This window comes from Electrophorus electricus, chromosome 10 (genome assembly GCF_041902795.1).
Source record: "Electrophorus electricus isolate QZ-2024a chromosome 10, ASM4190279v1, whole genome shotgun sequence".
NCBI classification, from domain to species: domain Eukaryota; kingdom Metazoa; phylum Chordata; class Actinopteri; order Gymnotiformes; family Gymnotidae; genus Electrophorus; species Electrophorus electricus.
In genome coordinates this window covers 31,191,965-31,216,890 of record NC_137506.1, presented here as the reverse complement: position 1 = coordinate 31,216,890, position 24,926 = coordinate 31,191,965, and the positions used below count along the sequence as shown (strand labels likewise).

Here is a 24,926-nt window from a genome sequence, read left to right as displayed (position 1 = left end):
GTTTACTGTGTTCTAACAAACCATGCGCTGAACAGTGAGTGTATGACCTGCAATATGTATTTAGTCATGGAACTGATGACCTTTTAATTTCATGGTGGTAAATGGTGCAATACTTCTTCCTCCTTTTGGCTTTGTAATTGTTGTAATTCCTACCGTGTACATCTATTGGTGACTGATTTTTTTATTTTTTTTTATTTATTTTTTTTCTCCCCCTGTGAGACATTGTAACTTCTGCCCTTTAGTTCAGATTAAACTGGTCTGTCTAACATGAAATACTAAAATTGTTGTTCCTCGTGCATTCTTCCAAATTATACTCCACCGTATGTTGTGGGTAATGTCTTGGTACACAGGTACATAAGTACTAGAATCATGTTTTTCTCAATTTCTTAGCTTTCATTCATCCTGCTAACTGAATATGGTCCACTTCTCACAAACTGGATGTGCTATAGAGGTCGTTATAAGGTGGCTGTCCCCTGGACCGGTCCGTCTCTCCGGATCTGCCTCTCTAGCGTGCGCTCCAGCTGTAGCCAGTGCTGTTCCTCCACTGCCCGCTGCTTGGAGGAAGACGAGGGCTTTAAATACAACGTTTAAAATAAACCTATTAAAACTACTCAGTTGACAGGATTAATGCGGCTGTTGGTGATCTTGGTAAATCGTTCTACACGCCTTCTGTTGGCTGTAGCTCTTGAGCGTCTGCGCGGCCAGGTGTTGGGTCAGCTTTGCTGTAGCTTTCTCAGCCTCTCTCCTCTGCTGCCGCTCCTGCTGCCTCATCTCCAAAGTCCTCTGCAAGGCCACCACTCTTTGGTCCGTGCTGACAGCCTCCTGCAGCTTGGCCCGTGTGGTCTGATCTTCCTCGTGCCTGGTTTATACAGAGACAAGGTCACCTACGCCTCTTAAAATAGCTGTTATAGCAATGTTTGTTTTTAATGTTTACAGCTTAAAACGTCTTCACACGCCTGCTATAATGGTGAAATTAGTCATTTTAGATTCTATATGAATGTTGATTGTGAAGGAAAGACTAATTTTTATTTATTTTATGTGTTAAAAGCCCATCAAGCTCTATTTATCCTTTGGTTGAAACGAGTCGGTGTAAAAAAATTTGTCCTTGTGTAAAAGTGACCTCAAAACAGTGCAAATGTGCCATAAGGAATACAAAAACCTGATTTATATATATCCCTCATATATAATCTTACAAGGAATAGGTGAGACCATCAAAAGACACCAGGGGGATTATTGATGTAGTTTTAAATTGCAACGCACTGTATCAAGCTTTAATTTCTGTTCCCCCCCCCAGGTACAGTAGCTGTGCGGTTACTTTTGTGCGGTGGCACGTGCCACAGCAGTCCTGCGCACAGCGATGGTGTCCAGCTGCTCCAGGAGCAGCTGTTCCCTGTTCCGCTTTCCCTCCAGGATCCTGAGTCTCCGCTTCTCCTGTTCCCGCTGCCCCTCCTCCCTCAGCCGGGCCAAGCGCTCCTGCAGCTCAGCCAAAGACATCTCGCCCAGCAGCTCATGACCTGCAGTCTGAGGCAGGCAGCCAGCAGTTGCCAGGTCAGCCACTGCAGTGCTCCCAGTGTAGTGTTAGTGTCGTTTTGCAACGCTAAGCACCTCTGTGTCGTCCACAAACTTGAGCCTGATGTGAGGCACCGACTCGATGGCTCGAATCTGACGGATGAGGTCAAACTTCCGACTCAGTTCAGCTTGGGCGTCCTCCAGCGCCTGACGCAGGAGATGCTGGGTGTGTTCGGAGACCTCCTTCACTGCAACACCCCCCACCACCACCACCCACACACACAAACACATGTGAATACTCCAGTCCTCATTTAAAGACCAGGATTTGTCACATGGCTTTTAAAGGGAGACTTCACCAATGCATCGCTTGATCTCTTGCAGTTTGACTTTAGCAGCTTTGGAGTTCTTGTGGCTGTCGGCCACCTGCCGAATCAGCTCCTTCACCCCGTCTTCCTCGTGCAATCGTTTCTCTGCATACTGACGCATCAGTTCCGCAGTCTGAGCCAAACACACACGAACGCGTTAGGCTGGCATGGGTGAGATTGCAGACATGAAAAATCCAACTGCTCTCAGATTATCATTACGCATTTAAAAATGTAATTACTTTCTTTTAATTTGAGTGCAAGAGATAGAAAAGTTGATGCTGTTTTCCCCAATGCTGCTATGTATTGCTGAAATGCAACAGTCAGCACCCCATCTAAAAAGAAATTAAATAAAACTCACCATTCATTCATAATTTTGTGCTTACTTGTGCATTGAACAATACTGATTTGACAAATTCAACCAAGATACTATAACAAGTCACAGAACTGAACATGTATTTGCAAAAAACAACCACCAACACCATGAAACAGGCACAAATCAGCACAAATACAGTGCAAGCAATTAACACTAATTAGGTTAGATATTTTGCTTGGTTTTGAGAAGTTGTGATATTCCTGGCCAAAACATTTAAATGTAACATCAGTACTTCAAAAATCCAAACTCCCACAACCGATCTGAGACGGGGAACCAACTTCCCGGAGGTTTAAAACACTGGTATTGCTACTAGATGGGATTGACCTCCTCCTTCTTGAGCTGGGCTTTGTGCTGGTTGAGTTCCAGGACACGCTGGCGGGCCAGCAGAGCCTCCTCGTAGCTTATCCTCCCCTCCAACCTCCTGCGCTCCACTTGGGCCAGCTGCTCCTGCAAGTCCTTCTCCTTCATCTCTCTCTGCCACCGCAGGAACGAGGAGGGCTCGCTCGCGCCTTCAGCCAGCTGCTCAAGCCTGTGAGCACACGTGCGCACGTTAATCATACTGTAAAAACGTGCACTACCCTGAACTGGTCAGTGCTACATTTGCACAAAAGCATCCAAACACAAAGATCATTGTAAAATGGTGGAGCAAGTATCACACTGAACTCTCTCTATTTCTCGTTTAAAATGGGATTAACACTAAGAGCTTTTAGGGCCCAGTTTAGTAGCTGTATTCATTGCTTTGTGCCATTTTAAGACAAGGAGTTTGATAGGAGTACCTATTTAGCTCCTCTTCTATCTGTCGATTATACAACGCTCCCTCCCGCAGAATAGCCGTTGTGTTCAATCTGATGGGCAAGCTGTTTGCCTGCATCATTTTAACACAAATACAGAGATGTATTTAAAATTGTATTATATATACAGTGTATGGCAACCCTAGATTAAATAGTTTTTAGCTGTAAATTGTTCTTTAAACACAACTCTTCTTATTCTACCTTCTGGGTGGCTGGAGTCCCTGAGGTGTGAACTGTGTCAAATCTGAGTTTCGTGTCGAGGTTTTGCTGAATCTGGGACATTGCATTCTGATTGACAGAAAACACAGACCACCTCTTTGTATGAGAAACTAATTACTGAAGTGCGGGTGGTTAGTCGCTGTTGAAATGTCAAGCGGCAGCTTAAATTGACAGCAGCAATCTTCTGGTATGCGGACAGAGAGACTCTTACCTTAGTTTTCTCTGATTTTTGTGGGTTTGCACATCGGTACTGCTGAATATTGGCTTCATACAAAGTTTGCTATGAGTGGAAGAAATATCAAGACTAAAAACATGCACAAAAGGTGCCACAGAGTTAACGATATTTTCACACTGTAGCAAAACAGGGTGAACAATCTCGTTCAATAGCGGCTTCACCTCCGTAATGTCTGACCTGTGCTTTGAGGCGGTTTCTCTGTCTGATCACCTCCAGAGCTTGTTTTTCTTTTGGAGCTCTGTGGGTGCTGGCAGGTACCTGCGTGAAAAGCCGGTGTATGTAAAATTACAACTGAGAGACCCCCAGAGAGATATTAACACACAGGATGGGCGTCGTTTAAATTCAAACTATGAAGTGGCCCATCATAAGGCAAGTCGAGGGGAGCTTGTTTGTATAGCGCTTTCCATACACAGCAGCAATTCAAAGTGCTTCGCATAAGACACAGAAGAATAACAAAGCTCATTACGTCCCAAGATCTACCACTATGTGTCGTATGGCTTAGGAGGCTCTGAAGCTTTGCTACTGACAGGTTTGTGTTTCTCTTGCTGTGGAAGAGCCTCTGGGGCAGGAAGGCCTCGAGGTTTGGACTTGGTCAGAACAAACTCCTGAGGTCTGGTGTACTTCTTGGGGAATTTCTTCAGCTGAGCACCTTTGGTTGCCTTCTTCTCAAGGTGATCTAGCAGACCTTCAATCTCAGTCTGCCACCTAATCAACATTAACAAGAAAACAAAACTTAACTGGTGTCTTATTGTGTATCCTCCCCAGTAAAGGATTTATTTTGTATTTTGTATGCGTTACCTCAGCAAGGGAGCTATCCACATGTTCTCTACATACACAGCATCGTAGATCTGACTCCACTCTCCAAAGATCCAAGTGCTGAGGTTGTTGGCATCAAAGAAGAAACTCAGGAACTGAGTCCAGGTGAAACCAAGAACAACATATTATGGATATATGTATATGTAGAAACTTTATTTGCTTTGTTTAATAGTCTTCTTGACCTTTTAACATTTGAGAGTGTCAGTTAACCTAAAACACTGATGAATAGATAAACACATACTAAAAAGAAATCAAGTTATACGTATGATAATGACTAAATGTTAAGTATTACAGATTACTCAAAGATTAAAATTATCATAGAGAATCATAGTTTAGTCTCGTTTCTGTAAAGAAATCAAGGTCTGGTTCATTTGAACTACATATTCTGCATTGTTACTTGTAACATTTGCAATAGCTGTTTCACTTGTTATTTTTAACAGTAGGCTGCCATGCATTTCCTTACTTTGTGCATTTTTGAGCTGTCCAGAGATTTGAGCAACGCACTGAACTTCTCCAGACCAAGCTCTTCAAGATGGAACATGGCAAGGTAACAGACCACTGAGAAACAAAAGAACATAAGTTATTCTGATATAGGCCTCAACGCTTCATTAAAAGAGTTCAGTTATGATGCACCCTTACCAAGAAACTGGTTCCGATCGGCTTTGAGTAAAGATTTCCCATTATGAACATAAAAGGCATTCACTACAATATCCAGAAGCTTTCGATGCACAATGCATCCATAAACAGTGTCAATGATCAGTGTCTGCTCATCAGACGGGCGGTTCTACGACACAGGAAAATTATAAGCAACTTTTGTAATGCCATAAATTGTTACAGAAAGCTTCATTGCATTTATGATGTTTACGAAATTAACATTTTAAAAGAATACCTCGAGGGTTTTTGCTGAATCCTCTGTAAAACTCTCCACGCACTGTTTGTCTGGCTCATACTTCTCCAGCAGTGCAATGAGCTCTCTAACCAGCTCCTTGTAGTTCATTCTGGGAATGTTCCTACAAACAGCTGCTATGGATTACATTTATCGCACAGTGGAAGTATTAGAACTTGGGGGTTTTGTGCGACAAGAAAACATTTTAATCCCGCAGTGAACAAAAATAACTTACCCTCCAAACTGTACAGCTGCGTCTGAAATATCGCTCCTACATGTCCAACGCATCTTCCATTCTCTTCACTCGGCCCATCAGCCAAGGTATGGTGTTTTGCTGTTGCCACGCAACAATGGGGCGTTTCCCAACACTTTCTTATCATTTTCTTATAATGGTCCTGTGGCAAAACAAATAGATTTTTCTTGGTACTAAAAAAAAGAGTTCGGCATTTATAAAAGTGTTTGTTCACGACTAGGACTCCTGCGTTAAGGGGAAACAATAAGGAGCGACTCTGACACAATATTTTTAAAAGGGAGTAAGAAAGGGGCACCTGGCAACCCGACGAAAATCCCTCTTGCCTCTTTGAGCCTACTTCCGCAGTCCGGCTAGCTATCCAGTTAGCAACGTACCTGCTCAGCTCAGTCATGAAAAGGACAGATTTTGGGGGAAGAGACGGCATCGGGACAAGTGGGTATAAGGGCCGAGGTCAACGCCGCCGTACACGCACGGCCGAATAACGCATCTTAAGGACCGCCAGTGACCTCGAAATTGTTTGAATTCAGGCTGCCCGCCGGCTGGTGAGGTAGACTAAGCGGCTAGCTAGCAGGCTCGTCAGGTAGCGTTAGCAACCTGGCTACTAACGGTCGCTAGCGAAGCTCGGTAAGCTGGCGACGTAACCAATGATGAATCGTTTCCGAAAGTGGCTGTACAAGCCAAAGGTAAGTTTGCCATCAATAACTGGACTTTTTTCTCTCTTTATTTAGCTGGCTACCGTTTACCGAACACCGACACATCCTTAACGCTGTAGTTGGCCATCTAGGCTAACTGAGGAGAGCCGACGCCGAGTGTGTTTGGACTGTCTTCTGTTTTCTGTGCGTCTCCAGTGTCGGTAAATCAGCTAGGTAGCCAGCGATTAGACCGTGTGTGCACCTTGCTGACGTTCCTGGTGGATGTTTCCACCTGATTGTATATTCCTGCTATCAAAATGACCTTTATTATGTGGGCTGTGTGAAAACCACAGCTAGCTTAGCCGTCATCACCCAGTGATTAAAGTAGACAGGTAGGTTAGCTTAGGATGCTAGCTCTGGTCAGCTTTCCCTGTCTGATGTTGGTCTGCCAGTAATGCAGACATTGAAAACCGGGTAGTAAAGTTCTGGATTTGACGAGTAAACAAATGGACACAACACTCCCCCTCCCTTGGTTTATGTTTCATCCATGTCGGACTAATTCTTTACTCAACAACTTTAGACTTTTTTATGTAAAACGTGACGTGGCCCGAGTCCGTGGTTAATTAACGATTGGATTAGGTCTGTGTGCTTGTCTGGGATTTAACTGGTGCACATCTTGTGAATAATTACTGCCTGCATGCAAGTCAGCAAGGTTGAGCAAATCAGACGTTGTTTCTAGCTCCGAGTATCCGCTACAGTGAGCAAGCCTTGGGCATGTCGTCAAAGGAACCCGATTCTGTCTTTAAGATCTACTTACTGACCCGCCTGTGAGGTTCCTTACAGATACTGTGATTGTTCACAGTTCCTGTCGTTTTGTGCCACATCGTGGCAAACAAATTTCATCATGGACTCAAAATAGCTGTCTAGAGCACGACTTTGTTGCCGCATTACAACAGAAAGTATATGCTGTAACAATACTGTCATAACTGTTAGGCATGACAAACCTTAGAAGTGTGCCAGGGTTCGCCTACACTGAAGTTGTGCTGTTACATGCTGCTAGCTATCTATGGGCACTTGTCTAATTTTGACGCTCGTCTAACTGTCGTGCTTACGATGTTTGTTACACACCGTTTGGCAAGTCAATGTGTTAATCAGTACTGTCTAACCTATTTGGTCAAATTTTACAACTCTGCAATATCTGGCATTTTAACATCCTTATTATGATAAACCATGCACTTTGCAGGCAGTTAGCAAGTATCAGCGTAAAGGAAACTATAAGATTTACTTGTAAAGGTTCAAGAGTCAAGGATTATTGAGATTTCAAGTCAAGAAGGAAAACCACAAAATTATATTATCACACTATTTCACAGACCAAATGGCAAAAGGAAGGAAAAAGCCAGCTGTGACGTGACTTCTGCCAAACCATACTACCCATCATCTTATTTCATTCTCAGACTAAGTTTTTCTTTGTTGTAGTTTACAGCTCCCAACTGTGCTTGTAGCACAACCCTGGTGACGTGTGGTGAACATGTACAGCAAGCGGTTTTGTTCAAGTCTGTTAAACTAGAGAATAGTAATTATTCTATGGCAGTTGGGCCTAAGCTTCTTGGTTGATTGAGTGTCTTGGATCTTGGGGTCTTTTGGGTGCAGTTACCCTCCTCACTGGTCTGGGTATCAGGCATGTGCCTCAGTCAATTTGTCACACGTGTGAATGAATGAATGAACATTTCTCCTGCATGTTCAAATACAGTCTAGTTTGTCTTGTGGACCTAAATACTGAACCCAAGTTTTATTGAATGTTGTAAGATTATTTAGCTAGCATGTGTAACAGTATAGATGGAAAATGCTTTTATTTCTCCCCAGATTCACTTTTATTTTGCCAATTATGTTACACCTATGAGGAATTTAATTTGGTAATTGCAAATAGCAATATGACATTTAACTTAATAAAGGATAAAAATATAGCATACTAGATACAAGAAAAGCCAAATGAGAACATGCGAATAGAATATTTGTGGCTCTGAGCAAAGTTAAGAAATAAACTATTATTTGCAGGATATTAGCATTTTTTATTTTTTCAGTTTTGCAGTGCAATGATGCATTGTTGCGCAGAGGTGACATCCACAATTAGTTCTGTGATGTTGGCCATTGTTGTTTTTAAAAAAATTATGCATATTACTAAATAAGTGGATCTTTAGTGGTGGGGTTTTGTGTTTGTTTGAATTAGTAAGGTGGACCTCTGTTGAATTATTGACCATGATTACTATGTAGAGAAAACCATAATCATAGGAGCATACTACACAACATGTCATAAGGCCTTAGTGGTCAAAGCTAGGCCAGTGCTGGGATCCACTCTGGAACTCTTCCCTACCAGACCCATGATGGCCTGCCTGGAGAAACAGGAGGAGGGCGGAGGTCTTCTTCTGGATCAGTGCCATGGCAGTCTTTTTAATTTTTCTTTATTATTGCTCACTTTGTGGATGTCTACACGCTCATGTGCATGTTCACGCATGGGGTCTTTCCTTAAAGAAAGGTCTTCAATCCTTAATATGCACAGTAACCAGGGTTGTTGCTTAATCAAGGGGGTTCCCAACTTCAGTCCTCTTGAACAGTTCCGAGTATAACTTACCCCAGCACATCTGATCTATGTTGTGGCATGAAAAATTGTATAGGACTATGGGTGTTTGATACATATATATTAGATCCCTTTTAAGTGGATCTAATTCCTATTAGATGCCGTGCACTCATGGCTCTTCCTTTGGTGTGACGCAGAGGTCGGACCCCCAGCTACTGGCACAGTTCTACTATGCAGACGAGGAGCTGAATCAGGTGGCCTCGGAGCTGGACAGCCTGGATGGCAGGAAGGACCCTCAGAGGTGCACGCTACTGATCAACCAGTTCCGCTCCTGCCAGGTAGAGGCCCCCGTCCCATCTTCACAGCTCCGCCCCCCACCACGCTGCAAACTCATGGTGGAACTTTAGGTGTGACGGGGGATGACCTCATGTTGAGTTGTGCTGGTCTTTTTTCCCCTCTGCTCCTCTCCCTAAGCAGGACAACGTGCTGAACATCATAAACCAGATCATGGACGAGTGTATACCGGAAGACAGGGCCAACAGGGACTTCTGCGTCAAATTCCCAGAGGAAATCCGTCATGATAATCTTGCAGGACAGCTGTGGTTCGGGGCGGAGGTACACTCCGGGTTTGATGGGTCTGCTCCTCTCAAGCCTTCTTCCTTTTGCCATCTTGGGAACAGGTTTTGCCAGACACTGTCCCCTAATTCTGCTTATTGTCTTGAAAAGTGAGGATTGCAAGGATAAAATAAAGGTTGTGCTTTCTTCGGTGACGCCTGCCTGCAGTGGATTTGACCCCTGTTTCCTTCCTCCCCCTCTCTGTTTTAGTCATAGCCAGTTCCCACCCATCTGGCAATTTCCACTGTAACACCAACTAGAGAGGGCAAGGGCTGTCACGTGCAGTAACGTGCTTCCTCTGAGACACGTGCAGCCAGTCACCACATCATCTCAAGCTACAGCTGATGCAGCGTCAGGCACCTGGAGGATGGGGTTATCCACCCCCTTTCTTTTGCATGAGCTCATAGATGCCCATGATTGGCCAGTTTAGCTGTAATTGGCGCGCGCGAGAGAGAGAGAGAGAGAGAGAGGGAGAGAGAGAGAGACCATGCCAACCCTCTCTCCCTGAGAGCACAGCCAATTTTTTTTTTTTTTTTTCCCCCCCCCTCTTGCTCTCTCAGGTTCCCAGCCACTGGTAGCTGTGGCATCATCTGGGATCGAAATCACAGTCTCGAGATGATAGGGCAAATACTTTTCTGTTGCACCACTCGGGAGCCCCCGCAGTGAATTTGATGCTGTGTATTTGACACTGACCCTGTCTCCAGTGCCTGGCGGCCGGCTCTATCATCATGAACCGCGAGATCGAGAGCATGGCGATGCGCCCGCTGGCTAAAGACCTGACGCGCAGTCTGGAGGAAGTGCGCAACATCACACGTGACCAAGCACTGCGAGACCTCAACTTCTACACGGAGCGCATGAGGCACGCTCTGCGGCACTTCGACGGCCTGTTCGCCGAGTTCGAGCTCAGGTAGGCTCTCTGACGGTGAAGGTCAACACATGGGGACGACACCCTGGGCGGAGGGCTACTTTGTCAGATTATGTCACACCACAGCGTATTATGTTAAGTCATGTTGCTAACGTTGTTGGCTGTAATTGTCGTTGTAATTGAATTGTTAGTGCATTGCCAGACAGTGTGTTTCTCACGTGGTGTTTGTGTGGATTGTGTTGTAGTTATGTGTCAGCCATGGTGCCTGTGAAATCTCCAAGAGAATACTACGTTCAGCAGGAAGTGATTGTACTCTTCTGTGAAACTGTAGAGAGGTGAGTGACTGATACACACATACAAGTCTGTAGCAGTTGTACACTTACAAGGACTCATGCATAGATCATCTGCAAGACTGCTGTACTCCATTTTAATATTCTTGCTAACATGGGCCAGACTTGGCCTTTCTATGCCCTGGATCCAAACTTTCTCAAGAGCCCTCTTTCTAAAGATATACACACTCAGTGTTTTGTGTACCCTACTAAGGGCTGTGTGCACAGGCAACATAATTGACAGGAGGCGGACCATCTCCATGTCGAGAAGTTTCATGGTTGGTTAATGCAGGTGGACCATAACATTTTTAGTTGCTGATTCCAGAGCTCATGGCAGTTACACACACACTTTCTCAAGCAGAGCACTCGCTTAGTGATGCCTATCCACCTGTAACTTTGGTCATTCGTATTTTGTGTGGAACAGGTTTAAATGCAATGAATGTTTTTCTCCTTTGATAGATTTTTTTTTTTTTTATGGCTAGTAGTAGTAGTAGTAGTAGTAGTAGTAGTAAACGTTGTATCCTAGGCATCATAATGGCACACACTGAAATAACTTTTAGCCTTAACCTTTACCGCTGTCCTATGCGCACATGACAGACATAAGTTGTGTAAAGCCTATGCTGAAATCATATTTAAATACACCTTGTTATTATGATTTATTAAATAGCCTGCTAAGTTTTTTTAAATTTTCTGATTGGATGATGTAATTTTTATGTTGAAGTAATTCAAAAATAAAAATTGATGGACTTGCTGTCCATGGGCAAAAATTGGATCACTATATGAATTCAACAATTCCCTGTGTGACATTAATTTTCAAGGGCTCTAAAGCTTGACTATCTCACTCAAGACATGATCGATGACTATGAACCTGCTCTGATGTTTACAATTCCCCGACTAGCTATTGTCTGGTGAGTGATTTATTCACTTCATGCTACTCTAGATGAATGTCTCACATGAATCAGCATTTTCATTTTGCTTCAGTAAAACACTGTTCTGTAGGCAGTTAAATTTGTGTTTTTACGGTGTGTCATTAGTGGACTTGTGGTATATCCTGATGGACCTCTGAACCTGGAAAACAAACCAGAGGACATGTCTGAACTCTTCCGGCCTTTTCGCACTTTACTGAAGAAAATAAGGTACTTCTGTGTTCGTAGTACTTCTTGATATCTAGTATGTCAGGTGTTTCATAGTGTTTCTTGACCTGTCTAATCTCTCTCACTACAGCTTGGAGACTCCGTAAGGAGGACAAAGTACTGTTTGTGTACTGGTTAAACCACTCGGGTCTGTCTTTTGGACTTTGCTCATTTCTTTGCCTGCATGGCCTCTACAATACCTTTGTGAGCTGCAGAATAAACACATGCCACCAGCGGATCCTTGTGGTCATCAGCTCGCTTTACTGTTCCCATGGCACTTATGACAGTGTGTGACTTCAGGAGCAGCCTGCCCGTGTTCGTCTGCCTGGCCTTTAGCACAGTTATACACGCTGTTTTTGTGTTCATGTTGCAGGGACCTGCTGCAGACCCTGACAGAGGAGGAGCTGACCACCCTGGAGCGCAGTCTGTGCATCTCCCAGGACGGAGAGTTTCCCAGAGGCCCCGACACCTCCTCCAGCCCAGAGCCGGCCAACCCCCCCTCCGTCGGCACCGAGAGCCAGGGGCAGGAGCCACAGAAAGAGCTGGACGGGGCAGCAGACCTCACTCCATGCAGCTCCCTGGTAGAGGAGGACGGAGAGTGGGGGGAGGATGAGGAAAAGGAGAAGGTTCTGAGTGAGGAAGTGGAGGGCACAGACGTGGACCTGGCCTGCTCCATGCAGTACGACGAGGAGGAGATCGAGCAGCTCAATATAATGGTGCACCGCGTAGGTGACCAGATGTCCACGTTGCTCTCCCCACCCAGCCAGAGGCCGTCTCCGTCTCACCAGCCGCAGACGCCCCAAGGGTCGGACCCGGGGGGGTCCGGCGCATCCTCCAGTACTGAGAGCTCCCCCCGCCACGTGCCTGGACCTTACCGGGGGGAAGATGAGCGTGTCTTCTTCATGGACGACCTGGAAGGGCTGGGGGGTGGGGGGTGTAGGGTGGCCAGCGCAGGGGATGGCCACGAAGGACAACGAGCCGTTCCCACCTCTCCTGCGCATACCAGCCCTGCTGCTTCAACCACCTGTAACGGTTGGATGACGGCCTGTCAGTCAAATGGGTCGATCGGTAAGAGCAGCCAGTGTGATGACCCCTGCTCTGAACTCGTGGTAACCTCGGACATGTTGCCACTAGTAAATAGCTGGGCAGGGTCACAGGAGGATGGGGGGGTGGAGACCGCCGAGGTCATTGCCCATCGGACAGGGGGAATGAAGCTGTCTGCCACAGTGATTTTCAATCCGCGCTCGCCCAGTCTGTCCGACCTAGCCGTGGTCCTGCCCAATCCACCAGACAGCCCCACCGCGCCGCAGGGCGCTGCTCTGGTGGCTACGCACTGCCTGCTCAACTCTTGCGTCTGCTGTGCCGCCGGCTGTGTCGATGGCCGCGACGACCCCGTCGCCACGGAGACCGGTGCCTCTGGAGGCAGCGAGCCCGTGAGCCTTGACAAATGTAAGCTCGCAGTCACCAGCTCTGTTATCCAGTCAGCGGTGGGGTCCTCAAGTGTGGTGAAAGGAGACGCATCGATGCCCCTGCACCATCCGCCTACCCTGCAAGCAGGGGAGGAGGAGGAGGAGGAGGAGGGAGAGAGCCTCTCCCAGTCCTCGTGCTGTGAGAAGTGCCTTGGCAGCAGTGCTAGCACCACGCCGTCCCAGGACGGAGACTCTGGGGAGAGGGGTACAGGGGATGGTTGCCCCAGTTGGGACAGAGCTTGCAAGGGGGTGACTGGCACTGGAGCAAATGAACGAGAGGACAAACGGTCCAAAGAGGAGGACAGAAAGAGCTCCAGGTGGGTGAGGGTGGGACTGTGGGTGTGTTTGAAGAATGAGTGAGATCAACGCATAGTTTCATTCTTTTAATTTTTATGTGCTTTTTCTAGTTAGATGCTGCTTCCTGTATTTCACAGAGGTTCAAGATTGAGCCCTTCTTAATTCTTTTTTTTTCTGTTCCTGTTTTTGTTGCCTTGTCTGGTGGGCTGCAGCTTACTGGAGTCCCCTCCCAGTTCAGGCACCAGTAGTGATTGTGAAAGTGTGTCCGTCACCACATGCAGTCTGTCCAGTGCATGCACACCCAGGTAAACAACTCTGTTTAACTATTTAGTTATTTTAACATTAAATTCTGACACACAAATAAATACACCAGCTGTTGTCCTTTGGTGACCTGTCTGTTCTGTCTCACTGTCTGCCATTCAGCTCTGGCAGTAGTCTGACCACCAGCACAGAGATGTTAGAGGATCTCGATCACCAGGAAGTTCAGATAGCCCTGCAGGCTGCCAGACTGGCTGCTCACAACAAAATACGTTCACGTTTCCATAGCAGCAGTGACCTCATCCATCGCCTGTTTGTCTGTATATCAGGTATGCGCTCACTCTGATCCTAATCGAATGCACAGTTGTTGCTGTAATGACGTCTTGGCTCTTTGTCTTCCCTTGACTGTACATCTACATATAGTATATTCCTACTGTGTGTGCCTGTAGTTTGCTGTCTGCTTTGGTGAGAATAGTCTTTTCAGTTAAACAGATAATTATCGTGGTCACTGTTAGATTTACACTATCCAGTTGAAAAAGAAAACCCTAAGGTTAAAATGTCTTGTAGCAGCACACTTTAGTTTGCCTATTTTGTTTTCTTGTTGCCCAAGTTTATATCTAAGGTTTAAAAAATATCTATATTCCGTCGTATTACACTTTCTGGAGAAAACCTGTACCATCTTAAAAACAAGTCAACCTAACTTTCACTACTTGGATTAGAGATATGGTTTCTTAAAAGCTTATCTCGTATATGACCTGTTGCCACGTTATGGCTGTATTTTCAGGTGGTTTGTTTTTTTTTGTCTTCAGGTGTGGCTGATCAGTTGCAAACGAACTATGCAAGTGACCTGCGGAGCATCCTGAAGACGCTGTTCGAGGTCATGGCAACGAAGTGTGAACAGGGGGACAGCGAGAAGCAGAAGAAAGGCCAGTAACTGAGAATGAAGGGCTTTGCCGACTCACGTGGGTTTGTGGGGCCCCACGGGCCTGCGCCAGAGTGCAGAGCGTTCCGCCTTGACTGTCTGTCTGATCTGTTGTTCTGCAGGGTCCCGAGTGGGAAGTGCCAGACTAGAAGATTGCGCCCTCTGCCAGGAGTCTATGTCTTCATCCGAGCTCGCAGCCAAAGCTCGCAACGGCCAGTTTGAAGGTGTTCCGTCATGTCTGAAGGACAAAGAGAATGTTGCTTTAATGCACTCTGTTTAAAGCAGCAGATCGTGACGCCAGAATAGCGCCCTCTAGCTGTAGATTTCCCCCCCATCACGTGGCCCTCCTCTCTCCCCACAGACCCTCCTGAGTGGGTTCCGGACGAGGCCTGCAGCTCCTGCGTCTCCTGCAAGGCTCCGTTCACCGTCATCCGGAGGAAACATCACTGTAGGAGCTGTGGGAAGGTACGGCCCGGCACGCCTGCTTCAGGCCTGACTGTGCTCCTGATTTTAAACGTGGCAGCACAGAGAAACGTGTTTCAAACTACCGTGTGTGTGTGTGTGTGTGTGTGTGTGTGTGTGTGTGTGTGTGTGTGTGTGTGTGTGTGTGTGTGTGTTTTTTGCAGATATTCTGCTCTCGCTGCTCTTCACACTCAGCCCCGCTGCCCCGCTACGGTCAGATGAAGCCCGTGAGGGTGTGCACTCACTGCTACATGTTTCACGTCACGCCTTTCTACAGTGACAGGGCCGGAGTCTGACAGTAACTGTCACCTTGCACCAACCCGCCAACACGAGCACTCTGCGTCCAGAGCCGCAGTTTTGTGTTTGTGCGCACACATGCACATTTATTTAACTTCAAAATGCGTACATTTAAACATGAGTACACTAAATCTTAAACACTACTTAATAATGCAGGCAGCCCCAAGAATAAATCAGCTTTCAAGGCACGATTGTAAAAAATGATGTAAAGATAATAAATGCATCTTAGCAAGCACAAACCCCTTCTGTCGCCCTGCAAAACGGAAGCCAAAGTATTTGTCATAGGGCTTCCCTTTTTAATCTGAACTCTTGTTTTGCTTTTAAAGAGCATGATTCCTCCCCCCGCCCCCCCCCCCGATGCATCCTGGTCCTGGTCTTGGTGAGTCTTGCTCACTGGCCTCAGAACAGGTGCCAAAATAATAATAATCAACTGCTTTCTGTCGGCTGTTAGCAGGGAAGGTTTTTTTGGTAATGGCAGCTTGACTAAGTAGTGCCAGACGTTCTATAGGGCTCAGATTTCCTTACTGAATGTAAACCATGACAAACATGAGCAACTGTGACGAGTATGAAGACAATAATATTAACACAATCCACACCATTGATTATGCCTGTGTGGTCATCATAGCACACTTTGTTTTTTTATTGTTATTGCTATTCTTATTCAAATATTTTTATTTATGAAATAATGCTGCTCTCTGTAATGTATAGGAGTGAGGCTTTGGGATATGTGGAATGGCCAAAAAAGAGTTACATGTATATATGCTGAACTTCATTAAGTGATTTTAAGTATATGATAAAAGAGCAAAATCCTTCTTGCTTTTACTGGCAATGAATGTGCATCACTGCAGACTTGGATGAGACACTGATACTGCACCTGCAACCCCTCACCAACACTGTTCTGAACTTCTGTACCAGTGTCTGAGCCTTCATCTGTTCATGACGAGCAGTGTAATTTGATTTTTCGTTCTCAAATCTTTTTTTTTTTTTTTTTTTTTTTTTTTTTTTTTTTTTCTTTTGGAGTGAGAAATGAGGAAATACATGAAATATGATCCTTATCCATTCTGATCTCTACCGCACTGGCATGGTTTTGTGGTCTAAAGATGCACCTGACCAGGTGTAAAGGACAGTGGATGAGGGGTAAACAAATAGGATTTGGGCTTTACACGGAGATGTCTATCGATATCCTTGATGTACCCCCTTCAGTACAGGCGGATACTAGCCGCCCCTTCACTGAGTTCCTCTAAATAATTTACCACAAATCAGTCATTAGTACCCCCAATATAAAAAAACAATAAATAAATACATACACCACCCAGTCTTCTCAGGCTATAGTGTTTATGCTGGTTCGTTTTGTGCAGTTGGGTGACACAATAGAATTTTCCTTTGCTTGCAGCTGCCATATGTAATCTAGTCATGATTATTGGCTCAAGTGGCCTGCAGTGTTGGTTTTTGTTGTCACCAGAAATTTATATGTATAAAAAAAATCAAACTTGGCAATTAACACACACTTAGGATTTATTTATTTGATTCCAATTTTGTAATTTTTAGATAGTTTATTTAAATTTGATTTGAAAAGTAATGTGTGAGAAATGTTTACGGTAATATTATTTAGCAGAAAATTGCTTGGGAAATTAATATCAAGACTTTTTTTTTTTTGGTTTGTTTTTGTATAAAGAAGGCAAATTGGCCCTTAATACATACTGTAGCTAACCCAAGGATTAAACAGATTTACAAACTACTGCTGCAAAATAGTGCTGCATTTAGAGTTGCTAAATCCCTGTAACGCCCATCCTTTCTGTATTTAATGTCCTTTTTGCCTACCTCTGCACCAATCCACTTTTTAGTTTTGTTATGCTTTTTAGTATGAGCTAACTAAGCATTTCTTGCTGTTTGTAAAATTTAGGAGTTACAGTACTTATGAAAGGAGGAAAAATATCAAGACTTTATTGATGTAATTTGTTTTATTTACATTGTTCATCCCAATCAGGTAAGGAGCAAAAGCCCTTATTTATAATGGGAGGCTGGCTGTCATTCTAGTTACGTGATGACAAACCTTTAGTCAGGTCGGTACCACATTGGATAAGACATACTTTACAGGCTTAACTGATCTACTGAAACACACTTTACTTACTTTATTACAGCCGATTAAGTGCGTTAACATCTGAGTTGTATGCATGCTTTCATATATATATATATATATATATATATATATATATATATATATATATATATTCAGTGTTTGCTCAAGCTTTTTAATGAAATTCACTACTTTAAATTTCAATTTTTGCTTTTTGTTCCATTAAGACTCACGCACAATGCTCAATAAGCCCCGCCCCCCCCCCTTTTGAGGGCACTCTGTCTGCATAGTCACTTTATTTCATTCTAAAACCACTTGCCTTCACGTCCTCACTCACGCGATCAGATCTTGCCTCATTGCACATACCTCTGCATTAAGAATGCTGCATTCACAGAATGCTCAGAGATTTGACAATGTAGGCTGATCGAGGTTTTTTTTATTAGTTATTATTTATTTATTTATTTCCTTCTTTCCTTTAGCTAGCAAGCCAGAGAGAAGTGTAAACATGCCTCAGGATATCTCATTTTTGCATCAGTATTTCCATCATTTAATAATTACATATAGCCCCCCAGATAATTGATTTTCCTAATTCTGCAGAGCTAATGTAATAATATGACAGTACAGTGTGCTTGCTATTAATACTAAATGCTGGCTCCTAAATCAGTCCTGCTTTGTCAAACCCATTGTCTGGTATCCTCAATGTTTGAGGCCCTCTTACAGCAGAACTCAATGTACGTAGTACATCAGTGGCTGCTACTGCTAAGCTTTAAAAAACAAAAAATAGTACCTCTTTATGGCTCAGTCTTTATCTTCGTATTAATCAGACAATTATTGTATTATCATCTGCAGCTGAATAACCAGCTGTCACACAGCTGGACAGCCAGTCATATCTGCTATTAGAGCTCATGGAGAACATCAAAGCCGCTCATTATTAGAATACAAAATATACATGTACACGTTCGTTGCAATTAGAATGTAGGAAGCCCATGTACGGTAAAATAGGATCAAATCTTGGCAGTTGTGTTTCTGATTAGGCAGTTTTCCTAATCAATCCCTTTTTTCTCCATCGCGTTGCTTCCATTTCTGATGTCACTGCTGTTTTCCGGGATCATGTTTATATGCCGACATGACGCTAAGTAAAGGTTGCTCCACACAGACGTCCGATTTTACAGGTTGGTTTAGGTTTTGGTATCAGCCAAAAGACATCTTCCCCTGGCTGTTTGCCAGCTTGGGGCTCGTAGGGTTCACAGTGGGACTTTTACTTGCTGCCAGTCCTCAGGCCTCTATAATCACTTGAGTTTCATTTTTCATTTTAAGTAAAAGAAGTCTGATCTAATGAGCTATACAAATATTTTATTTTACAAAGGGCAAGAATTATGAAAGTATATAAATGTACAAAATAACTTTTTCTGTATAAAGAAAATCAGTGACACAATTGTACACACTATTTATTCAAAGCTTGTTTTGATTTTATAATGGCTGTTTCAATCCAATAAGACATAAGTGAACTTTTCAAAGTCTGAAATAGAGTATTTATGTCATGCCATGGGAGTAATAAATGATGTTTTTCTTTCCAAAACAAAGCGCTCGTTCTCTTCCTCCCCCCCCCCACATTGGGGGAGGGAAAAAGTTTCTTGTTTTGTCGTCATGTCTACTGAAGCATCTGATGCACATTAGCTGATTGTCCTGAGCTAAAAGTCTTGCTTACCTCTTTTCCTTCCAGAAGCTCATGACTCATTAACCTCTTTTGCTCATTTACAGGTGTGAAATCAAGTAATATTAGTCTGAACTCCTCGGACACACCAGTCATAACAATTTATGTGCCAGTTTATTGCTCAAGCAAAGGTCACTGCTGCCATTTCTTCTGGATAAATGCAAGCATACAGTATACACATAAATGGCCTAATTTGCTGCTCTGGCTTCTTACCAAGATCATGTCTACCTGATTGAGACCAAGTATCAGCCTTTAAATCAGTATTTAAAAGAATATAACCAGTTGGGATCTGGAACTCAACTGTCCGCATAATGCAGCGTTACGGCAGCAGATGACATCACTGGTTGTCTTGGTAACATGGTACCAGCAGTTCATCTGGCTAGGGTCTTTTGAGGCTAAAGATTAGTGCCGTCTTCCTTCACAAGCACAGAAGCAGTTCAGAGTTGAACACTACAGAGAACCAATGACTGATTACTCACATGGGAGTCGAAGTAGACCTGGAGTCCCTCTACCCCAGTCTGAACTCTGCCTTACACCAAAAGATATCAAGTAGAAATATTGTCCATGCAATAAAATACCACAGTACTGGGCCTTGACTATGTGTAATTGGGTGCGTTATGAAAACTGATATAAAAGACATAACATTTTTACCTGTGCAGCAAGAAATAATATTTTAATGCCCTGGATAAGTGATGAGGCTCCCTCTGTTAAGAGTTGTAAGAGTGTGTGCCTGTGGCATTTGTTACATCTGCAGTACTCATTAACGGGCTAATTTCATAGAACATGGTCTTCAGTTGGTCAATAACTCAGTGTTTGCAGATTCGTTTACTGTGAGCTACATTTATGGAGGAGTATTTGTTCCTTTATTTATCTTTGTTTATTTAACAAATCGGTATCAAATGTATTAGAAACTATTAGAATTTTGCTGTTTGGAAAATGGCACTCTAGAGAAACAGGATGTTTGGGACAGAGGTCCTTCAGCTGTGCAAGCAAAGTGCTTCTGAATTAGTAGTAGAAAGCCAGTTTACGTGTGAAAGGGTGGATGTTTAAATATAACATTAATTCCATGGAGGTCTAGAGTTCCAAGAGTGTAGATCTGATCTTTTCCTTAGTGTTTCCTAATTTCACTGCTGAAAGAGCAACAGCTGGCAGTACAAACAGATGTGTCATTAATGCAGTGTCCTTTAGGATTAAAATGCCTTACAACTGGACACGACTTAATTCTGATGGTGGGGAGGCGTTTAACAAACCAGTCAGCAAGCCTTCTCTTGCGTTCTCCAGCAGAAAGCTGATTACATCTCTTACAAGTAATACAAGTAAAGCCCCCAGGGGGCTGTGGTTTCTGACTGGGAGTATGCGGTGCACAAATTGGCTGCCGCTTCTCATCAGGTGTGTGTGTGTGTGTTTTTGTTTTTTTTTTTTTTTTAAAGGTTATTTATAAAGTGTCCTTGAGTTTGAGAAAGGCGCTATATAAATGCAACTAATAATAATAATAATAATGCAGTAGACAAACTCCCACAGTGATGTATGAGGAAGAAGGGAGGACGACAACTGATCTTTTTGTGTCAGTTATTTTAGTGCCTGTGTTAATAAATGTACATGTAGAACATCTGGAGCAGTTGCAGGCTACAGTACCACAGCCCTTATACGAAGGGTCATTAATCTCACTCGACGAGCACGTCTTTGATGTTTTGGTCTGGTCTGTAGGAGATTAGTGGAGGATCCTTAAAAGGGTACGTGGTCTCTGCATCGTCCTGGAGGATTCTGAAGTGTTTATATAATCAGCCACAGTTTTATTTGTAGGTTGATAAGTCAGCACCAAGAGAACACTTGTAGTCTAAACAGCATCCTTTTGTAGGTCAGTGCGTCCACATGCTTTTCTGGTGGACGTATTCATTCTCACTGCAAATGCGTTTGAGTCCGAGTAAGGGATGGAGGTTTTACAGGCCTTGGGATGTTAAGAATTGTACTGCAATTGTACAAGTGTGTGTGTGACACACACACTCACACTTCTCATCTCATGCTGAGCTACATTTAACGCACTGTGAGGCCTACTGAAGGATATGCGATTGCCAGATCGCCTGTGTGCGCCTGACGATGCCCGCCACAGACACGCGCAGGCGCAGGTGTGTCGCGGGAGCTGCCAAGAAGGAGAAGCTAATGAATTAAAATGAGTTTCCCGCGGATTCCAACGCTTTACATTATGACGTATTTTTGTTGCTATTTTGTTACGCCAAATTCAAATCAAAACTGCATTCAGACATCGCGTGAGGGTAACGTCCAACGTCCGTTCACCGAAGAGGAAGGATCATGAGTCGAAACGACGACAGGCGGAGAGTTGAGGGAGTCGTTTTCTTTGTAAGTTCTTAAATAAAGGTATCTCCAGTGTAAATTCTAAACGAAAGCTTAACTAAGATGTGGGCTAGCCAAACTGTGTAGTTGTGTTAATTTTATTGCCTTTGGTTATTTTAAACGAGGTTAATTTTTATTTGCTACACAAATTACATATAGGTAAATTTCATAGCGATCTAAAATTAATTAATTCTGCAGTTATTTTTCATCATAATTTCGCATGTGTGCAGGAGGCTAACATGTTAATCCACCATAACAATGTTTACTTATACCTACTTTAAATGTACACTTACAGACTGCGCACTTTGTGGAACACAGGGCCACTGCAGACTCTGAATTTGGGTGGTAAAACCGTTTGTAGTATAATAAGATATTGGCATGGTGCATGGCACGGTGTTGTGCTGGTATATAAGTGTAGCAGAAATTCTTATACACGTCATTGTTATGTGTAAGGTTGCTGAGCTGAGAGTGGTCTGCCTTCCAGCCAGTACCGGTCTTGTGGTCAGGAGCACATGTGTCACTACTATTACTCCTCCAGGAACTTCACAACACTTTAATCACAGTAACCACCCCAGTAGTGTTTGGTGGAATATTGGAGTTCAGTTGAAGCCTTATTCCAAGCGTGTGTGGTGTATTGTTTGTGTTTTGCAGCCCAAGCCAGAAAATGCTATCACTGTTGCCGTGTCATCACGGGTCCTCTTCAACATGGACACTGAGCAGCAGATCTCCCAGCAGAAGGGAATGGAGGTGTACCTGAAGTACCAGATGGAGCACGAGGTGGAGCCATTTGTGCCAGGACCTGCGTTCCCCTTTGTTAAGGTCTGGCACAAACACATCCGCATGGGAATGATCTCTCAAGCCAGCATGCATTTTACAAAATGTCGTCCCACTGTTTTATGATGCAGTTGATGATATCGTACAATATCATGCGAGTGATATTGAATGATCATGTTAAACTGATCTTTTTTTCACATTTATGTGAGTGAGGGAGGGGGTCTGTTTGTGTGTCTCATCCAGGCTTTGGAAGCAGTAAATACACAGCTGAGGGTTCTCTATCCAGGGAGTGAAGAGCTTTTTGATGTGGTTCTGATGACCAACAATCACGCTCCTGTTGGAATCAGGCTCATCAACTCAATCAACCACCACAGTAAGTGTCTAAAATCCCGGTGATGTTTACCTTTAACTGGATCTGAGAGATTATCTCTAATCTTCATCTCTAATCTTTCAAATGATCAGAGGAGGTAAACAGTGTGGTCCATAATGTTAGAAATAAAATAGTAGGTCATATATTTGGCTGAGCATATGAATGTAATGTAAAGAAGGGAGTTTTTCTCATTTTTTCCAGTTTGTAATCAGGCTAGTTTTTAACAGTGATTAAGCAACAGGTGGGTGGAAGGTAGCCAACTCTCAGTGCTCAAATATATGTGTAGAGTAGACCTTCTTGTAAATGCAAGCGATTTCGGCCTTCCGCAGAGCTATCCGTTGAGCGCTTCTGTATGACCGGAGGTAACAGTCCAATCGGCTACCTGAAAGCCTACCATACCAACCTGTACCTGTCTGCAAACTCGACAAAAGTAATCGAGGCCTTAGAGGAAGGTGAGAATGAGCGAACCTGGAAACAAGCTTTGCCGAGGATGTGGTATGAGATTTACAGACATGCAGACACCACTGATTACTGACGGAGCGTCCCGCTCCTGTGGGTCCTGAAGGAATTGCCGCGGCCACCATATTCAGACCAGAGAAGGCAGTGGAGGTGTCGGAGACGCAGCTGCGAGTGGCCTTTGATGGAGATGCTGTGCTGTTCTCCGATGAGTCCGAGAGAATCTTTAAAACCCAGGGCCTGGACAAGTTCTTTGAGCATGAAAAGACCCACGAAAACAGGCCCCTCGATCATGTATGTCAGTGGTGAGATGCAGCGTTACAAGTGAAAAATGTTACACGTTGCGATGCAGTATGAGATGCAGTACTGCTTCAGAGTCTTGGTGGTTCATTGACAGAGAAGCTTTTTAATAACAAATTCAAAAATGAATCGTTTCTCCTTTCTTTCCTTAACAGTTGTCTTTTTTTTACACTGTAGGGGCCATTAAAAGGATTCTTGGAATCTCTGGGAAAACTGCAAAAGAAATTCTATGCCAAAGACCAGCGCATGGAATGCCCCATCCGCACCTATCTGGTGACGGCCCGTAGTGCAGCCAGTTCAGGCACGCGGGCCCTGAAAACGCTGCGATCCTGGGGCCTGGAGACCGATGAGGCCCTCTTCCTGGCTGGAGCCCCAAAGGGCCCCATGCTGGCGAAAATCAAGCCCCACATTTTTTTCGATGATCAGATGTTTCACATCGAGGGGGCAGCAGAGCTGGGCACGGTGGCAGCTCATGTTCCATATGGGATTGCCAAGACATTGTCCCCAAAGCAGGCAAAGGATACCAAACAGTCCACTTCCTTTACCAAGTGACCTGTCAAAAATAAAACATTCATCATTTGATTTTGTCATGGCATAGCAGCCTCATTATGCTATATACAGAAGTTGTAATGTTTAAAGTCCTGCCACAGTGTCCTCCAGTTTCACCTGCTTATGTGCTGATTAGCAAAGCCAAATGGTTGGAACAAAACCACTTTTACATGCTAAAGCCAAATTCACCATCTCTGGCTGAATCTCACGAGCAACATTATCCATTTAGCATTGATTGCTCAGTTATGCTTCCCATGAGTTAATGTGGATTTTATGTAGTTGTATACGTTTACTAATGGAGCAAAGTGGACTTCAGCAAATACTTGGTGTGTCACAGTGGTCAGATGATACACAGACAAACCTAGAAAACTCTTACCAAAAGGGGATATTGGCAAACAGATGCAAAACAGGGCCATACCGGCACTTGGCTTCTGACCAAACAAAACCAAAGCACTTAAAAGCCACATGGAAAACATCAAAGTTACTAATATCAAAAGTCAAGTTTTGCAACTGGCGATGACTTAAATATTATTACTTGGGATTTGTAAGAGCTCATTGTATATGAAAGAACTCACACTCAAAAGTTACCTTGAAATATATTATGGATTCTACTGTCATACATTTTAGACTGAGTTACTGTGTTTATTAGACATGGTCTGTCAAAGGTTAACATGATTTTTATAACAAAACATGAAGCAGTTATTTAGTCGTTTACATTTGTGTTATATATAACTCATATATATATATATATATATATATATACATACATACATACGTGTGTGTATAATATTTATTGATTATTGTATGTTATTTATATTATTACATATTATTTTATGTTATACTGTATACATTTGGAGAGATTGTATCCCTGCAAATGATTCATATAGGAAAGTTGTTTTTTAAAAACAAATAGTGCCATAAGCGTTCATAACAACTATTTATAATTGAGCTTGGCTGAGTTCGTCAGGTCTGGAGGAGAAGGAGACGAGTGTGGACAGTGGTCTGTCTCTATACAGGGAAGGGTGATTCGCCA

The 24,926-nt window shown here is 43.7% G+C and overlaps 3 protein-coding genes across 6 annotated transcripts; 2 read left to right on the top strand and 1 right to left on the bottom strand.

Annotated features, from left to right (window-relative positions):
• Positions 1–39: 39 nt before the first annotated feature.
• Positions 40–5,913, bottom strand: cfap99 (cilia and flagella associated protein 99). 2 transcript variants are annotated; one of them, XM_027019598.3, is made up of 17 exons: positions 5,743–5,913; positions 5,430–5,589; positions 5,198–5,331; positions 4,948–5,092; positions 4,772–4,866; positions 4,291–4,403; positions 4,020–4,197; positions 3,670–3,750; positions 3,469–3,537; positions 3,240–3,326; positions 3,024–3,112; positions 2,572–2,776; positions 1,866–2,007; positions 1,606–1,757; positions 1,316–1,521; positions 667–859; positions 40–551 (listed from the first exon to the last, which is right to left on the bottom strand). In XM_027019598.3, exons 1-17 carry the CDS (start codon positions 5,869–5,871, stop codon positions 456–458), a joined length of 2,274 nt encoding a protein of 757 aa, XP_026875399.3. In that variant the 5' UTR covers positions 5,872–5,913; the 3' UTR covers positions 40–455. The 2 variants fall into 2 exon arrangements, with proteins under 2 accessions (XP_026875399.3, XP_081577869.1); XM_081721743.1 differs by lacking the exon at positions 5,743–5,913 and having other exon boundaries at positions 5,198–5,328; positions 5,430–5,674.
• Positions 5,816–18,859, top strand: zfyve28 (zinc finger, FYVE domain containing 28). Of its 3 annotated transcripts, XM_027019600.3 has the most exons (14): positions 5,819–6,130; positions 8,852–8,992; positions 9,132–9,269; positions 9,974–10,176; positions 10,380–10,469; positions 11,282–11,371; positions 11,498–11,599; positions 11,970–13,382; positions 13,575–13,667; positions 13,786–13,949; positions 14,430–14,546; positions 14,665–14,766; positions 14,904–15,007; positions 15,169–18,859. In XM_027019600.3, exons 1-14 carry the CDS (start codon positions 6,092–6,094, stop codon positions 15,298–15,300), a joined length of 2,928 nt encoding a protein of 975 aa, XP_026875401.2. In that variant the 5' UTR covers positions 5,819–6,091; the 3' UTR covers positions 15,301–18,859. The 3 variants fall into 3 exon arrangements, with proteins under 3 accessions (XP_081577868.1, XP_026875401.2, XP_081577867.1); XM_081721741.1 differs by lacking the exon at positions 9,132–9,269; XM_081721742.1 differs by lacking the exons at positions 11,970–13,382; positions 13,575–13,667; positions 13,786–13,949; ... (2 more) ...; positions 14,904–15,007; positions 15,169–18,859 and adding an exon at positions 11,688–11,953 and having other exon boundaries at positions 5,816–6,130.
• A 2,193-nt stretch (positions 18,860–21,052) lies between these two features.
• nt5c1ab (5'-nucleotidase, cytosolic IAb) lies at positions 21,053–24,552 on the top strand. Its single transcript, XM_027019601.3, has 6 exons — positions 21,053–21,450; positions 22,096–22,263; positions 22,462–22,591; positions 22,918–23,040; positions 23,154–23,338; positions 23,522–24,552. Exons 1-6 carry the CDS (start codon positions 21,403–21,405, stop codon positions 23,894–23,896), a joined length of 1,029 nt encoding a protein of 342 aa, XP_026875402.2. The 5' UTR covers positions 21,053–21,402; the 3' UTR covers positions 23,897–24,552.
• Positions 24,553–24,926: the final 374 nt, after the last annotated feature.